This window comes from Mytilus galloprovincialis, chromosome 13 (assembly GCF_965363235.1).
Source record: "Mytilus galloprovincialis chromosome 13, xbMytGall1.hap1.1, whole genome shotgun sequence".
Lineage (NCBI taxonomy): Eukaryota > Metazoa > Mollusca > Bivalvia > Mytilida > Mytilidae > Mytilus > Mytilus galloprovincialis.
Window position 1 is genome coordinate 22132178 of NC_134850.1, and position 18772 is coordinate 22150949.

The 18772-nt window shown below is 31.4% G+C and overlaps 1 protein-coding gene across 1 annotated transcript; it reads right to left on the reverse strand.

Moving 5' to 3' along the window:
* Positions 1–3611: 3611 nt before the first annotated feature.
* Positions 3612–18524, reverse strand: LOC143057241 (inhibitor of growth protein 5-like). The gene is made up of 7 exons (XM_076230511.1): positions 18424–18524; positions 16471–16542; positions 13056–13222; positions 11185–11299; positions 10134–10224; positions 9330–9486; positions 3612–8700 (listed from the first exon to the last, which is right to left on the reverse strand). Exons 1-7 carry the CDS (start codon positions 18515–18517, stop codon positions 8599–8601), a joined length of 798 nt encoding a protein of 265 aa, XP_076086626.1. The 5' UTR covers positions 18518–18524; the 3' UTR covers positions 3612–8598.
* Between the last annotated feature and the right edge of the window lie 248 nt (positions 18525–18772).

Here is an 18772-nt window from a genome sequence, read left to right on the forward strand (position 1 = left end):
TAGTATACCTTACCTAATAATGACTTCACGGTTCAGCTAGCAAGCAAGCTAACCAAAGGTATTACCTTTTGAATTAGAAAAAAATAACAAAGCAATAAATTAATAGTTTAGAATAAAATAAGGAACAACCGTACTGAACATGAAGATTTGCCGTCATCAACTCGGGATTTGACGGTAGAAAATATATATATTTTACTAAGCGGGTTTGTAACAAATATATAAACATTATGCAGGTGTATGTATGACTGTCTATTTTGTAATGTTAATGGCATATGTTTTCCTCAAATTATATTTATTATCTGTATTATCATACATACAATTATGGCCGAGACAACCATTTATGTCTGCTTAATGTTGGTTTGCAAATGTCATCCTACCGTTTAACAGCAATAGTAATTTTCATAAATTTTGAGGTTCCTCAGGGGTGAACAAAAGTCATGATATATGTGCACGATTCTACTTGTGGGTAATAAGTCCACCCGATATAACCGTCTGTCCAGGAGCCGTGGTTTTTTTTTTTTTTTTTTTTTTTTTGTTTAGCACGTGTACAATTAAAAAAAAAACGCCTTGTTAGTCTGTTAATTTCAATAGATATAGGAAGATGTGGTATGAGTGCCAATGAGACAACTCTTCATCCAAGTAACAATTTATAAAAGTAAACCGTTATAGGTCAAAGTGCGGTTTTCAACATGGAGCCTTGGCTCATACCGAAAAGCAAGCTATAACACTGTGTCTAAACCACACCGACAAAATTTGTTCGGACTCGATGGTATCTGACATCGGGCACAATGACGGAACATCAATAGACAGAAGAAAGATAGATTTCTCCTTATTTTCTTATTCTATCATTACCCTTCTCAACTGGACTACTGCAAGCTGTAAAGGGCCCCAAAAATTACTAGTGTAAAACCATTCAATCGAGAAAAACAACGGTCTAATCTATATAGAAAAAAGGTTATTGTGCTTAATCGACGAGTTGTTTGTTATAAAATCGGCCGCAAATTAATAACGTTAACAAGATAAACTTTACAAAGACTCGTCACCGTCGTGCTTAATCCACTGTTTTGTGGTAAAAATATATTAGGAAACGGCCATTTAACTTCAAGTGGGTTTATGGTTTGTTTCTAAAAAAACATTCTGATCCCCAATTTGATGAAAAAAGTTCTGGTCAAGCAGATGACCAAAAATAATCTGAATCCAGATTTTCACCCTTACCTAACATAGTAAATAACTATTGAAAAAAAAATGATCAATAACATTGAAAAACTAAATAAAAGTGATAGCGCTTTGCAATATTTAACTCTGGATGCTTCCTTTTTCTCTCAAAAAGCTTCTTTTATCCAAGTTTCATAAACAAAAAAAATAACGACAGGTTGACAAAGAAATCGATGTCTGACGAAGACGACGGCATTCAGTACTGCAAATGTCTTGCTTCTGCGACAAAACGTTACAGGCTCGATACAAAACATGAAGCATGAAAAAGGCTTCTAGTTGTGACCGATAAAAACATTTAATTCGACCTATGGGAGTGACAAACAAGTTATAAAGTCTGTAAATAGATAATGAAAATTGTCTCATTATACCATTATGTATTTCATTGTACGTTTGTAAGGTCAAATCGGATAGTTGCTTCAGTCGCGGCAAAATTAATTAATTATTTTCTTTTATTATTTTCATAAAGTTTTAAATAGTTCGATGCTGAGAAGAAATATTCAATCAGGATTTGGACCGTTTTTTGACGATTAATGCATTTGAATTAGGACATATGGTTTGACCCCACTTTATCCTGGATTCAGAACCCCCTTTTTAAAAATGTCTGGATTGGCCCCTGTCAATTGTAACTTTTAGTTAGTGTCGAGATGCAAATATATCACTCGATTATTTATAGTAATGAACTAAAAGCTTTAATTTCATGAAAAAAATCAAAAAGAAAATGTACAATTTCGATTGAAGAAATTTCATCACCTTTTCTGAGTATTTTTTTGTTTAAATAAGGTAAATCCTGTGGGATATTTCATAACTTCTTTTCAATTCAATGTTTTAAATTGAATATCAAACTGTTTAATTAATTTGTTATCAATTTAAACCTTCAACTATTGACTGATGGTTGCTTAACGTCCAGTGGCAAATGTTTCATGCATTTTCAAGGCGATGGTGAAACACATAAAGGAGGAGGTGTTATATTAGACAATATCTAGCCTCTTTAGTTCCGAAAATAGTTAACTTATTCGAGCTTAAAACAAAATAGTCTACTCAATCATGACTGACACCGATTTGTTACGCCTATGTCTTGCTTTCTGAATCTTACGTCGCAGTTGAGACAAAAAAATAGATCAATACCTATATATATAACTCAAGTCTGATAAGATTTCAAAATGACAGAAGCGCAGATTTGGTAAACTCTTTCATCAAAAAAGAATACTGGTACATGTAAAATACCAAACCTTGCGTTCATTTCGCTATAAAACCAGGTTTAATCCACCATTTTCTACATTTGAAAATGTCTGTACCAAGTCAGGAATTTGACAGTTCTTGTCCATTCGTTTTTGATGCGTTTTGTTATTTGATTTTGCCATGTGATTATGGACTTTCCGAATTGATTTTCCTCTAAGTTCAGTATTTTTGTGATTTCACTTTTTTTTCCATAAGATGAGAACTTCAAACTCCCATTATATACACACAACCATCAAATTGAGGAATTTTAATTTTGCATGTATCAAACAACTTATGTCCAAAAATAAAACTTCTTTTAGACATTCATGTTAATGGAATAGCCCTCAGCATTTTAACCAGGTACACGTTAGGGGCCTTTTATAGCTTACTATATGGTTTGGGTTTTACTAAGATATGTCTCGCCTTTTTGGAATTTTGATAATGCAACTGATGAAATTAAAATAGCAATACTTTAATATGTAATTTGTGCAAATAATCAAAGATGATGTACCCTGACTGAAGGTACATGGCTAAACAATATCCTTGGAAATAAGATGTGCCAATGCAAATACAGCTGCATAACAAATACCATTGACTTTTAACAAGAAATTCACTTTAAGAAACTTAAACACAGGCGTTAACTTGTAAACTAAGTAAAAGTTTCAAAGTCAATGAACCATGATGAGGGGGAGGGGATTAATAATCTCCATGGAAACAATACTTGCAAATGTCAATATAGTTGCATACCAAATATCATTGACTAAACATTATCAGTTCATAGTTAACTGACCTAATCACAAACTAATACATGTAAACTATGCAAAATTTTCAAAGTCAATAGACCATGACTTAGGGGTCGAAGCCAAATAATCTCCATATGCCAATGATTACACAACTGCAGCCCAAACACCATTGACCTACCACTTTGTTTTTTACCTATTGTGGTTCACCACAAACGAGACCTAATCACAAACTAATACATTATTGACGAGGATGCTGCTGACGGTGGAACCAGCATACATATGTCTCGCTTTTTGACTCTGTCAAGACGAGACGAAAAAATATGTTGAAACTGATCAAACAAAAATTTGACCATATTAAAATTAACAGACAAATTAACACCATTTCTGATCCTCAAAATTTACCAATCTGAAAGCTATAGAAACAAACAAACAGAATTTCAAATGATTTTTTATTGTGAATAACAATAAAACAATAGTGACACTGGGTGTCTAATATTTACAACTTTTATCATGCAAATTTCTCATACATAACATAATCTCTCCCTCTTATACATGCAAAATAATATCTCCCTCTTATACATGCAAAATAGTTTCTCTAGCTCTCTCAAAAGTATACATGTAAATCTAAGTCAACAGAGGTAACTGTTTAAATCAGTAATGTGTTTCTCACAGTTAGTTTCAACAATATTTATTAAGCTTTCAAATGATACTGAATTTTCAAAATCTGTGTTACTTAGAATCTTTGACATATATTAATGAAAATGGTTGAAAAAAACATAGGACTTACATTCTCTAACTTAGGTCAACATCCTTTACCCAGGCTGCATTCAAAAATATCTCATTCAGACATAAACTAACAATAAAAATATCAAGAGACATGTATTTCTAATGTAGATATTACTGTCAACTTTAAAATTAATATTGATTTTTTTTTTTTTTAAATATCTTCAAAGAAAATCTACAAACAGTCATTAAACATTTTAGAAAGCTGTAAATAAAGTGTAAATTAAGGTTTCAAAAAATTGTTAACTGCATCCAAAACGACCCTAGAACGTTTATTTTCAGACATACTTTCCTAAAATAATTCTACCCAATGAAATGGGGGTTTAACCTATGCAAAAAAGCCAGAATCCCAGTCTAACCTTTTTCAAACATACGATGTATGTCATCGTCCTAGACTATTGCAAATTATCACAATCATACATGTATTTAACAATTTAGTTTAATGTTCTGCAATATCTATTCTTTTTCATTTTCATGATTGTGTGCAGTAATCAAACTTTTCCAAAAAAAATGACTTTACAGAAATACATTTATTGATTTCCCTTGAGAAAGATCACAATCCAAAAGGTTTTTCAATAATTAAGTTCACACTTTCATATGCAATATCTAAAATCATTCATACATATAATCTCTTTCACGTATACATACACATAAAATAACTTCGGCTCACTTAAACCAACTATCAATTCAAACATGACTAAAAATTTTAATTTTTTATTTTAAGGTTCTACTGTCGAAATATAAGGTAGCACTCAACTGAATTCCTACTGTAGACATTTTATGGTCATAGAAAACATAGCACTAGAAAAAACTGCTAAAAATCTAACAAAAAACTGCAAAGATCTAATATTGAAGCTTAAATACTGACAAAAAATATTTTGATTGTGGAATATTAAATTCAAGAATTTGAAAATGCTATAATAATTTTGAACACTGTTTTTTATACCCAGCATAATCTATACTGCCTATGTATTTGTAATATGATAAGTCTTAAAATACATTGTTTACACAAAATGATAATAAGACAGTAAAGTCTACTAATAGTTTGGTTTTTTTCAACTGATAATGCTATAAATATGCACTCTGAATAAAAGAAAAAAAATAAATCAATTTTGGATTATTTCTATATGGATTTTCATTTGAATTATTATGACCACATACTATGACAAAAATTATTTTGGGATAATGTGTATCATACTTTTAAACGGATAGCAGCTACGATTTTCATTAAAATTACTTTTTTAATCTATATGCCGGATTTTGTACAAAAAGTAAAATAATTATGATTAAAACAATTACTGGTTACATTCCATTAAGCGTTTAGAAGCTTTTTAACGTTTAACACCTACATTTATTTATTGTCTATAGATAATAATTCGATGTTAAGCCCAACCCTTATTCATATGACCTTTACTCTTCAATCGCACATTGTGCCTCGAAGGGAAAATGGTCGAACATGGGAATGTCATCGCGGAAATAGTACGTGAATTTACAGTTTCAGCGAGAAAAGAAATAAAAAAAGAGGTGCAGACAAGTTATTGTAAATTAAAAATAAAAACCGTCAACGAGATCGGTCATTAAAATCACTCAAAACACCGGCGACGCAGGCAAAGTCAAACAGAAGTAGCCGACGGTTTGCGTAATGTTTACATTTCTTCAATCTTCCAGATGACATGAACAAAAATCTCAATGTGTTCATAATTGTCAAAAATATGTTTATAAATTTACGGGCAGTAATCTCCCACCTTAGAAGAAATTATAAATCAACTTCCTAAACTTTAGTATTATTTTTCAAGTGTATCCATCATGGAGGCCCCAATTTAACACAAACACGTGTATACATTATCGGCATGGTTAAGTCATACAAATGTAATAACAAGTGTATAATATCGCCATTGTTGGAGAATCTTGGGTTGGAATAATATGCCGGTATTTGTTATATTTTTTATTTACATAATTTGATAAATGGCGTCAAATATGTACGTTTAATATAGAGTAATTATCAAATATGTAAGACAACAAAAAGCACGTGTTCGTATCTATATATATCTTGGTTAGCTCACTCGCTGTGTCGGCAAAGTTCGGGAAGTAAACCTGATGCATAATTAATGAGATGAATAGGCACACAACATGTATGTATGACATGTATGGTCAAAATCGTAGCTACTATCCCTTTAACTATTTTTGGATCACAAATTTTTAAATCCAACAAAAGTTTACAAAAATGCCTTTTTGTCACCATGATTTTTAGAAAAAAAATGCTACCAATTATAATCACAATTTGTTATCATTTTTTTTAATCAGTTGTTTTTGGAAGAATAAATCAAACTTTAGTCACTTTCAAAACTACATTTTCACTTGACTTTCACAATAATTATTTTTACCCACAATGCAATGTACAAATGTCACTAAACAAAATAAACAACAATTTATCACATGATGGCAAAATGAGATTTCTTATAAACAAAGCTATGAAGCTATAGGTCACAATTATATTTTGAGGAAAAGACTTTCCCCAATCTAGCTCAGACGTTGCTCAAATAAAAAACAATGCATCCCACTGGGGACTATATCATACACTTGATGCATACCTATAGAATAATAACAGGGCTGCTTTTTTGGTTCTTTTTTTAATTTCGTGGATTTGGTAAAAAAAAATTAGGTTTAAATATTTTGGATATTAAGCCCAAATTGAACATACTTTTCACATTGCTGCTTGCAATGACCCCATGTTGTAAAATAACTACCTTGAACCAAATTTTAGCATGATAAACAATGGACACAGAGTGGAAAACAATATGCCTTCAACTGTTGTGTGCACACCATAAAAATTCAAATACTATGAAAATCAATAGATTTACAATACAATTTTTACAGTTCATTGATATTCAGATATTAGACAAAAGGTTTTTAAATACCTAATAATTACATTTTATGGTGATTTATTTTTTTAACCATGAACAAAGAAAATACAAGAATGGCACTTATAATTTGATTATCTTGCTTTACAAATATTTAAGTTATAAGGAAAACAAATTCTGAATAGGGAAAAAAAGGATGTTAGGGTCTTTCTTCCCTTCTACCCCCCGATTCTCAAAAATTTAAGGCTTTTTCTCACTTACTTTCTTAAAATTTGAACAAATGCTCAGTATGCAATTTTTAAGTCAAGTCCATTTCAAAAGATCTATATGCATACATGATTTCATTGTAATCTGAAATATTGACCATTTAGGTATACTATGCATTAATTTATGATGTAAAAATACATTAATACTTCTAAAAATTTCTTTGTATTATATCATGCCATGATTGCTTCTCAACTAATAAACATATATTTTCGTCAAATTCAGATGCAAAAATACGAAAAACAGTGGAGATACATAAAATACTAAATGATTAATTTTCTTCAGTAAAACCTGAAGTTTCTCTTAAAATAACAAACAAATAAACACAAAATCAGTAATAATGTTGGCTTTTTTCAAAACTACCTCTACCTTTTTTTATTGGGAAAATACATGTATGCGTAATTTTCATCAAATTGGGAAATTTAGATTAAACCATGAATTTGACTGAAACTTCAATTTACAGACCCCCTTTCAAGAGTCTAACCCTGCCTTGAAAATAGACTCCTTTTTGTCAGTGGTGATACACAAATAGACCCTCAAATCTGCAACTATGGTAATTTTAGGCATGAAAAATGTATCAACTAGTGTTTTTTAGTTTGTATTCATGCAAAATTACTACTGAGACTGCACAATGGGAATAATTTTAAGCCATTTTTTTTTCAAATGGGATTTCTTCTCCAGGGGAAAAAGCCTTTATTCTCCATTAACTTGAGGCAAACAATATCACTGAAAATAGACATGATAGAGCTCATAAAAATTGAAGTTTTTTTAATGAATGCATCAACTGTGTTTTGCATTTTAATTTACTTACTGTTTTCAAGAGAATTTAAAATTCCTTGAAATGGGACAATCGTTTCTACTATCCTAAAAATTATACATCTCTTTTTTAAAGTGTTTTACAATGTTAGACTTTTAAGATTTGAGTTTCTATAAATTAACTAAACAGAAAGAAAAAATAGTTGTTTGAAAAATAAGCACTTATAAATTTTGATTGAAATCTTGAATGGTTCCCAACCAACTATAAAAAAACCTAAAAAATTTTATATTGTAATTTGAAGTCTTAATTTGTCATGATTATTATGGAAAATATATAATTTAATGAGAGAGAAAAATACCACAAACCACATGGTAAATGAAACGATTGTTAGAGTTAATTTCCTACTGCTTGTAGAGTAAAACTTTGGTTGGCATTGCTTGCTTATTTTGTATAAACATTACCTCATCCAAGATATATATCTACAAACAGTATATATATAAGCTTAGTTAAACCTGTGTACATCATATTAATGTATTCATTTATTTGATTGGACGTTATCCCAATTACAATTGTACAATATACAAACAAAGCAAGCAAGCTCACCAAAGTCCTACTCTACATGCATTAGGAAAATAACTGTAATGATATTTTTTTTCTTTTTAATATACTACAAAATGAACATTAACAGACAATAAATGCACCGATGATGTGTTTTACAAATAAAAACGAGCACTTTCTTCTCCTAATCCATGTTGCTTTATTTCTTTTTCCGCTCTTCTGAACATCTGGGACAAAACCATTTACCCTTAGGTTTGATTGTTAGTCCAACACAAGCAAAATGAAACCATTCAATTGGACACTAAAATAAAGGAAAAACAATTACACACAGAACTTTTTTCGTTATTTGAAAAAAAATGTTATTTTTGAGATTTCAATAATAAACTTTTTATGCATCAACACCAAATTTGCACTTCAAATAAATGTGTTTGTCTCCAAAAATCATTTTTTTAATGCCTTGGATTTTTTCATGCAATTGATGTGATAGCAAAATAAGACAGAAAATCCAAGTATTGTATAGACCAGTCTTCTTGTATACATAGCTATATGTCCTATAGATATCAATTTTCCTTGATTGAGGAATACTTGCATTTTAATGGGTATTTGATTTCGTGACTATATCTTTGCATACATAGCCTATAGAAAATTTGTAATTCGTTTAATATTTGAATTTGCACGAAAAAAAATGAATCCATGTAGTATTTTGGTAACGTGATCGTAGTCCTATTGAATTTAATCACACACATCTTACATTCATGTATATCTACCAACTGGTACATTTAATTGCTAAGTCTTAACACTTAAATTGAAGCTTGAAAAACATGCAGGAGTTATATAATTTGATACAATAAACATTTGTTTTGATTTAACCACTTTATTAAGGGCACTCTAATCATTTTGCCTATCAAACCACAGAATTTGTATACTCACATCAGCATTATCACAGCCAATCATTTCACCGTAAGAGACCTGGTGACATAGACAGTATGTAGGTTCATTAGGGTCTACAGGCATATCTAGTACATCTGAAGGGTGTGTTATGGATATAAGTGGGACTGTAATGGGTGCTGCTTCAGGTTCAGGAGATCTGAAAAATAATTTGTATTTATTCATTTTGGTTGTCTGATGATTTCCAATATTTATTTACATGTATGTCCAGTGTTACGAAATATTGTGTATTATTTAAGTTTAATGCTAAAAAGTTAAGCTTTGGTATGTACCACGTTTTTTAAAGAATCTGCATCCATGGTTAAATGTTGATCGTTCAGCAAGTAATTTTTTAAATATAGACAAGATAGACACTGAAATGATGATTTGTTGTTAAACTGAATAACAATAAAAGTCATTATGAAAACGTGTTAAACTGCTAGAATATTATGTTCTGGTTCTGAATAGACCAATATTTCCTGTTCAGGGTATGAAATTAGCAGGGGCCCACAGGCCAATGGCCCCTAAAATTTGGTGTGGGCTACTTAAATTTCTGCTTTTCTTGTATAGGACTATATATATTGGCTACATAATTTAAGCTGTGGGCTACCATTGCCAAAGTCTTAAGTTCTATCCCTGCTGTTATGTCTGAAACTCTTTGGTATGTTTACAGTCTAAATAAAAATCTCCAATCTCTAAACACAGAAGGTGAGTAACTCACATGTAGAGTATTGACAAATAAATATTCAAATATGTAAGCTGTTTAAATTTTCAAAAGTTATAAAGTAATTCTTAATTAATGCATACAGTGGTGCTCCCTTCTTTTTCTTTTTCCGGGGTATTTCATCTTCAAATTCTTCTTTCATTGATTTTCTCTTTTTCTTTTCTTTTCCTTTAACTGCAAAATAAGCATTAAATGTAAAGTCATTAAAAAAACTTTCTTGAACTTGAAATCACCTTATAAATAAAATGTATCAAATGTTGTGTATTGCATTGTATATGGTGAAAGGGAAACAACTCTTGCAGCTTTCTGTCATTTTATCTTAAGAGTGCTGTACAACCAGTGTATATATCATATGTTTTGCTCTTTTTTTTTGAGATGATTATATATAATTCCTAAATGATTGAAAATTATCAACAAATCTTTGCAATTTTCTTCACCTTTAGGTGGGATACATTTATTTTTTGCTACTTTAATGTTGTTTCAAAGATTTCAACAGACGAGCTGATAGAAATCAACCAAATTCAAATGCATTATAAACATGTGCAAAGACTTTGATTTATTTTGGAACTTTCAAATAAGAAATAAAACAGTCTTCATGCTGAGTGGCAGTCCAGACAGCCCAGGCTAGTAAAATTGCTCTCGGGCCTGTAAAAATCATATCAAAAGGCCAACAGAATCTAACTAAAAATTTTCAAAAATTGAGCTCCGGGCCTGTAGTTTTTATAGTTTATCGTTAAGACTGATAAAAGATGATTTTTTTCTGTTTTTATGTGTTCTTCTATCAACTGAATTGTCAAACTGTTACAGACGTTGATTTTTACAACCTGAAATAAGTTAGTAGAGGTATTTATATATATTTGCAGACGGTCAATTTCTGTCTGACCCAGCTCGCATATTAAATGTAAAGGTTTTCTTTTTTTTAACACTAGAAACTTAAACTTTTAATTTTTCGTAGCTTGCTTGCTTTTTTCATGTCAGTCAGTAGTCAAAATAATAATTATGTTTATAATCAAAATTCAAATCATCTTTTGTTTTGGGCGATTGAATCTGTATACCAAGATATTTCATTTCAAATCTTTGCCAGTTCGCATAACTTCATTTTAAATTCAATTTAACCGATTTCTATCCCCTCACGTTTTTTGCCTGAGTCTGAATCTCCTTTATGTTGACTAGATGATGAACTTTTTTCTTTTAAATCTGCTTCGAACCTCGCAAGATCAGCATCTAGCTTTCGTATATGCTTATCAACCTGAAATTTAACAAGTTTTATTATCAATAATAAAATTGAGAATGGAAATGGGGAATGTGTCAAAGAGACAACAACCCGACCAAATAAAAAACAAAAAACAAGTTTTCTTTTCAATTTCAAAATACCTCTTAAGGTAGCACATGTACAATACAAAGATTTTTTTACTTCCAATCACTAACCTTTGAAATGCTGTAACTTTCTTATGAATGCATAGAAAATAATAAAAGAGGTATATATAGATAGATAAAAGATTTATCTTTTAAATGAATGCAATATTTTTATTATGCAATCATTATGTAATCAATTATTATGTAATTAGTGGCAAAATCTGGGTATGTTCACTTGAATGAATTTAGCTCTATCATCTCTTTAACTATACTAAAAATTTTAACGAAATCTTAATCAACACATTTTGGGCTTCAAAAGGGTGTCTCAGATTGTCTCTATGGTATTCCATTCTCTCACAAATCTCTAATTAGTGTAAACATCCTAACCACATAAAAGAAGATGATGATTAATTAGGTGTAAAATTTGTTCTATACATTCTATCTAAAATCTGAGACACCCTTTTGTAGATAATGGCCATAGGAACAACATATAATAAAATCAACCCTCTAGGGATACCTATGCAGAAGCTAATTTCATTTGAAAGTGGAAATTTGGTGAAAAATATTTTAGACACAGTTAACATTATAATTGGTTACATAATTAAAGCATAATACTAACATTGCATTTATTTGAAAGAGTAATCTGTTAGCTATCCAAAACTACCACTTTTATAAATTTTCAAGCTTTATTAAGAAAGTTACAGCATTTTAAAACTTGGGAGTTGGAGTTATAAAATCTTTGTATTGTGCTACCTTAAGGTGGTACCTAACACTACAAGGAGATAACTCTGTAAAATCAGCTAAAGATTAATAACGTTGTGTTGTTAAGGGAATATTAAGCTTTTCAATGATCAAAATTAGTGTTTGTCAAACTGCTATATAACTAGTGATAAAACAGTTGGTTCAATTTTTCTAAAAAATTTATATTTTTGTCAATGGGTCAAAGTAAATAATTTGTAAAATTTTTAAGAAAATTAAACGAGCCAAATTAATTTTAGTCAAAGTGTTGGGTACCACCTTAAAAGGTTGGATTTCATTAAATACATATTGAAGCCTTTTACCATAAGAAGATAACATAGGACTAATGGCCTTATTTATAGAGAAAAATAATCTTCAATTATATCATATCCAAAAATTCATACACGTAATAAAGAACAGTTTAAAATGTCTATGGTTTTCTATACTAGTCCAATATACACCTTATCGCTAATCCCGGCTGACCTGGCTGCTTGAACCTTTGATACATACAACAATCACTTTTCCATAGTGGGGTCAGATATTTAGTTTTAAAACGTCAAAATTTTACGGGAACCTGTGTTATATCCAGTAATGGCGGACAAATAGTGATAAGGTGTATTTTTTGCACTTATATTGTTACACATGTAATTCAACTCAACCTGATTGTGCAAAACCTTATGAAATTTGAGGTGCTCAATGCTCTTCCAACTTTTTTTTTTTAAATTTGGTTCAAGTCTCACTGATGAATCTATGTAACAAAAACTTGTATCTGGCATGAAATGTGTTAAGCTTGGTAACTATGATGAGTTTAAATATAATTTTTTTTTCTCCATATTTTCGTTTGATTGCACAAAAATTGTCTTTAAACATGTTAAAGATTTTATTTTTCAAAATCCTTTTTAAGATCTTACCATTTCATATGTCTGCATGGCTAACTGTACTTTGTCATCCCCAAATTCTTTACTTTTAGAGAACATTTTTTCTATTGAATCTAACTGTTCTGTGCGTTTTTCCGGTGACAGACCTCTGACACCTCCAAGATAGTCCACGGCCATCTTGTCTATTTCCTTCATCAGATCTAGAATACAATTGATAATAAATGAGGTTACAAAATAAAGGGTTCTCGAAAGATGGTCAGATCAAAGCATGTATTGTAGCTATATAGTAAGAATTACCTCAATACACCATTGATGAATTTTATCTCTAATTTCGGAAATGAAAAAATAACAAACATTTTCACACAAAATAAGAGGGGGAATACAGGTCAAGCTATTTTTCAAAGACAATATTAATAGAGCAAACTTATCTAACACAAGTTATCGATAGACTGCAAAGTGTTTCATTGTAGCAGTACAATCTCATTTTTCATTTTTGTTGTCATGAGAATGGACAATTTGTTTGGGTAACTGAAAATCCCAAATACAAATGGTATTCTAATCATGTAACAAAAACAACACCATCCTTTAATTTCCCTCACACTTGCCAAGATCCAAAAATTCAACATTTGCATTTTTCTTAAGTATTTTTAGTATCTTTAGGCCTGAAATAAAATATTGTTTCTTTCTCCAATCCTGATCGACCCTGCAAAAATGGTCCTACTCATAAAGTTTTACTGTCAAATATTATTTTATTCATCTCTGATTTTTGGGCTTGCCAGATCATCTGATAATATTTAGACTTTTTGGATAAATAAAATTATTTACCCACCTACCTACCCACCCACACATGGCTTGGCAGGGTTGGGATTGGGGAAGCAAACAATACATGTATATTAATTAAGGCCTTACTACTAAAATAACAAGATGCAATTTGTTAGCCAGCATGGGGTAACCAGATGCTCCGCAGGGTGCCGCTTTATACGACCGCAGAGGTTGAACCCTGAACGGTTGGGGCAAGTATGGACACAACATTCAAGCTGGATTCAGCTCTAAATTTGGATTGTGATTAAATAGTTGACACAGCATAGGTTTTGGACACAGAATGAATGTGGTCTAATGAACTTAAAATAATTTTTTTGTCTTTGAGCAATCACTATGCTGCTGAATATTAATTCTCTCAAAAAAATGTTTGAAGAAATTTTCTTTTTATTTATGAAATCTGAAATGAGAAAAATTTAACCCCCCCCCCCCCCCACCATTTTTTTTTCACATCCCCCTTTCCTTTTTTTCAAAACTGATCTCAATTCAAATTTCTAATGGAGTTTGCAACAATAACTACTCATTTAAATACATCATAAAATATTAAAATGTAACAAAAAATGCTTGTTATCACTGAATGGTAAAGATTGTTTTAATTTATCAGTTGGTAGTAAAAGTGAATATACATTGTGTATTGTATAAAACAATGATTTAAGTTGATTCAACTACTATTCTGGACTAAGAAAGATAACTCCAATCAATTGAAAATTTCTTGCTATTGCACAATATTGTGCAATTAGATATCGCTTGCTATTGCGCAATACTGTACAATTGAAAATATAAGTACATTTTTAGATTCAGCATATCAAAGAACCCCAAGGATTCAATTTTTGTTAAAATCAAACTAAGTTTAATTTTGGACCCTTTGGACCTTAATGTAGACCAATTGGAAAACCGGACCAAAAATTAAGAATCTACATACACAGTTAGATCCAGCATATCAAAGAATCTCAATTATTCAATTTTTAATGAAATCAAACAAAGTTCAATTTTGAACCCTTTGGGGCCCTTATTCCTAAAAACCTGTTGGGACCAAAACTCCCAAAATCAAACCCAACCTTCCTTTTAAGGTCATAAACCTTGTGTTTAAATTTCAAAGATTTCATTTACTTATACTAAAGTTATGGTGCGAAAACCAAGAATAATGCTTACTTGGGCCCCTTTTTGGCCCCTAATTCCTAAACTGTTCAGACCTCAACTCCCAAAATCAATCCCAACCTTCCTTTTGTGGTCATAAACCTTGTGTTTAAATTTCATTGATTTCTATTTACTTATACTAAAGTTATTGTGCGAAAACCAAGAATAATGCTTATTAGGGCCCTTTTTTGGCCCCTAATTCCTAAACTGTTTGAACTAAAACTCCCAAAATCAATCCCAACCTTCCTTTTGTGGTCATAAACCTTGTGTCAAAATTTCATAGATTTCTATTTACTTAAACTAAAGTTATAGTGCGAATACCAAGAAAATGCTTATTTGGGCCCTTTTTGGCCCCTAATTCCTAAAATTTTGGGACCAAAACTCCCACAATCAATCCCAACCTTCTTTTTGTGGTTATAAACCTTGTGTTAAAATTTCATAGATTTCTATTCACTTTAACTAAAGTTAGAGTGCGAAAACTAAAAGTATTCGCACGACGACGACGCCAACGTGATAGCAATATACGACGAAAAATTAAAATTTTTGCGGTCGTATAAAAATTGATGAATCAAAGAATTCAACTTCATGGTTAACTAATATAGGACAAAGGTACCCGGTGTGGATTAAAAATTACACCATTTCAGAACCTTTTGTCTTCTGAATAATTAATATTACCAATAATCAACAAGTTCCGGGTTGAATCCAATACTCATACCAAAAGAATATGTCATAAGGCCATGCAAAAAGGATTGTATGTTTCCCCCAACCCTGCCGATCTGTTTTAACCCTCCGTGTCAATTCTTTTTTTCTTTTTTTTTGCAGATGAGTTGTTGACAATTATCATTGATGCTTTTAAAAAATGTCTGATAATCTCTTAAAAGTGTTTCAACATGGCTCATTCCTTCAGTTTCACATACATGTAGATTATACCACAATATACAATGTGAAACAAACATTAATTACAGGTTAACAACAAAATTCTCTGTAGAACGAAACTGATTTTTCACAAAAAAATAAAATAAAATACAAAGTTTTTCCTGCCTGCCGAGGCTTAATAATTTTCACAAGGGCCTAAGTAGTTTCAAGGCTATATTGTAGGTTCAAACAGAAAGATTTAGAAAGCCAAGTAAACACTCCTCAAAATCTGTCTGGACTCACCATTTTCAAAACTGGTGAGTCCACATATGCATCAAAATTGAAATATTTTGTATAAACTGAACACAGTTTAACACAAATATCATCATTTTATAGCAAAAGTTATATATATTTCAATAAAATATTTTCTTCTTGCTTTTGGACTCATCATGGCCAAAAATGATGAGTCCCTGGACTCGCCTTGAAAAAACCTTATCGAGTATGTAATCAGTATGACTTTTATCAGATGAAAATACAAATACTTTAAAATAAGGCATTAAGGTACAAGTACATTGATTCAATCAAGACCCTGAGTGTGTTCTAGCTCTTATAATAAAGATCAGATATTCCATTTTACCTTGTGCCCTTTGATCCAAGTCTCTCATTAAATTAAAGTTTCTTTGGAGTTCACTCGGTAAAGTCTCCAAACCTACAAAAGAAAAAAAATATGAATGTTATACACAAATGAATGTAATTCAGTTGTTTTCTGTTATTGTTTAGTTCATAAATCAGGCAATTAGTTATTGTTGTTGGGATTGTTTTTACGTTTGTTATTTCAGGTACTTTCTATGTAATAGTTAACTATGCAGTGTGGTTTTAGCTCATTGTAAAAGTCAAAACCTCACTGACATAAGTATTGTCATGTTATAGATTTTACATGCACTCTTGCATACTACAGATCTAGACACAGCAAGCCCTTAAAAAATCCCCGATAGATAATACAATGTTTGCAAGTACTGATAAAATTCCTCCTTTTACCGAAGAACCCCACAAGAGTTAAAGGGTACAGACAGTTGAATCCAATACACTCCTTATTGGGATCAATGGAGATGTGTCACTAACCAGTCTTCACGACGAACTTTTAAACTACAGGCCCGGAGCTCAATTTTTGAAATTTTTTAGTTAGTTTCTGTTAGCCTGTAGATATGATTTTTACAGGCCCAAGAGCAATTTTACTAGCCTGGACTGCCACTCAGCGTGAAGACTGACTAACGCATATTTACAATTGTTTACAAGGACAATCCCCACCCCTACACATGGGGTGTGCTAGATCACTAAGAGTCTGTTATCATGGTGGAGCAAGGTGAAGTACTAGGAGATATCCCATCGGGATGCTTGGCTGAAACAGACAAACCTGAGAGATGTCAAAAGAATTTAAGATGGATCCTTAGGTCAAAGTAAGGGGCAACATTGACCAACCAAAGCCCCCAATAAACCTATTCTTGTTTAAACTCCAATCTGGGTACCAGAGAATTGTGCGGGAGGGTGAGGCCAAATAAAAATATATGTGTGGTTCCAGTTACATACTTTTAAAAAATAGGGTCGGTAGGTCAGCAATTTTTTTTTTCTTTTTTTTTCAAATGTCAAAATCCGGAAAAGAATCGTGTGTTTACCGAAATTGTTTCCCTTATTATACACGCCCCAACCAGAAGTCCGACATTTTTACATGTGTGTGGTTGTAAAATAAACAGCCATGATACGTTTTTAGTTAATTTTGTTGCATTCTGTTATGAATTCTTGCATTTTAGCCATAACAGATACTTGTGATGGAAATTCAGATGACAGAAATCTATGAATTTAATTATTTTAATTCATAATCCTCAAAATTTGATCGTTTGAAAATTTATTTTTAAGAAATGAAAAAAAAGTTCTAGGGTCGGTCGGGTTACTGGAACCACACATATATTTTTATTTGGCCTGAGAGTTACCCTTGTGAAGTTCTAAAATTTCCAGCGCCCAGAGTCAGGATAGAACCGCCACACAACAAACCCACACTTATGTTTGACATACAGTAAGCAGTTGAGGTAAGGAAGTACACAAAAATGTACTTCTTTAGCTCAGACTCAGTCAGTTAACGTGGTGCTTTGTAACACAGTGGTTAAGGGTTCAAGTCTCTGTGAATACATGCAATTTTGCAAGATGAATCATGCTCTCCGGGTTCCATACCAATTAGGCAATTTCAGTCAGTAGAAGTTTCACTTTCAATATTAGAAACAGGAAATGTAGCAAGCAAGAGTGATGAATTTGTTAGCAAGATGGGAATATCTATTTCATGTTAAGATAATGCTATCAAGTTAAGATTACCAACTACCGTGACTAAGTACTGCCTCTGACTTGTGTAAACATTCATTTGAAAATTTATAAAATTGCGCCAAAAAAATATTTCGAGCTGAGCCGCTCATTCCTTCAAGAGACATCGTTTGTATCTACACTATATGCCACCTGATCATATAAATATGAATGGGGAGATTGCTGAGGAAGGTAATTTTACTCATATAATTTGTCATATATATCTGTAACTTAAACTCACTATCTAAATAGTGTTCGAGATACATCGCAGTTGCCATTTTGGAGGTTTTTGGGTTTAATTGAATCACGTGACAATCTGTGTCAATGATGAGCATATATTTCCGGTTTGCTATTTGTTTTGCTTTAAAACATTTCTCTGATTCAGTTTATATATTAAAGGTTAAAGGTTATAAATGTCAGATTAGTTATTTTGGGAATTACGTAGACAAATAAATGAGGGTCTGATGGGGTTTTACAGAATAGAGGTGAAAATGCGATATCCCAACTCAGTGATAGACGAACCAAACTAGAAATTTTGACAGAAAGCAAAAAATAAATTTAAAGGCTTATGGGAATATTGATCAATATCA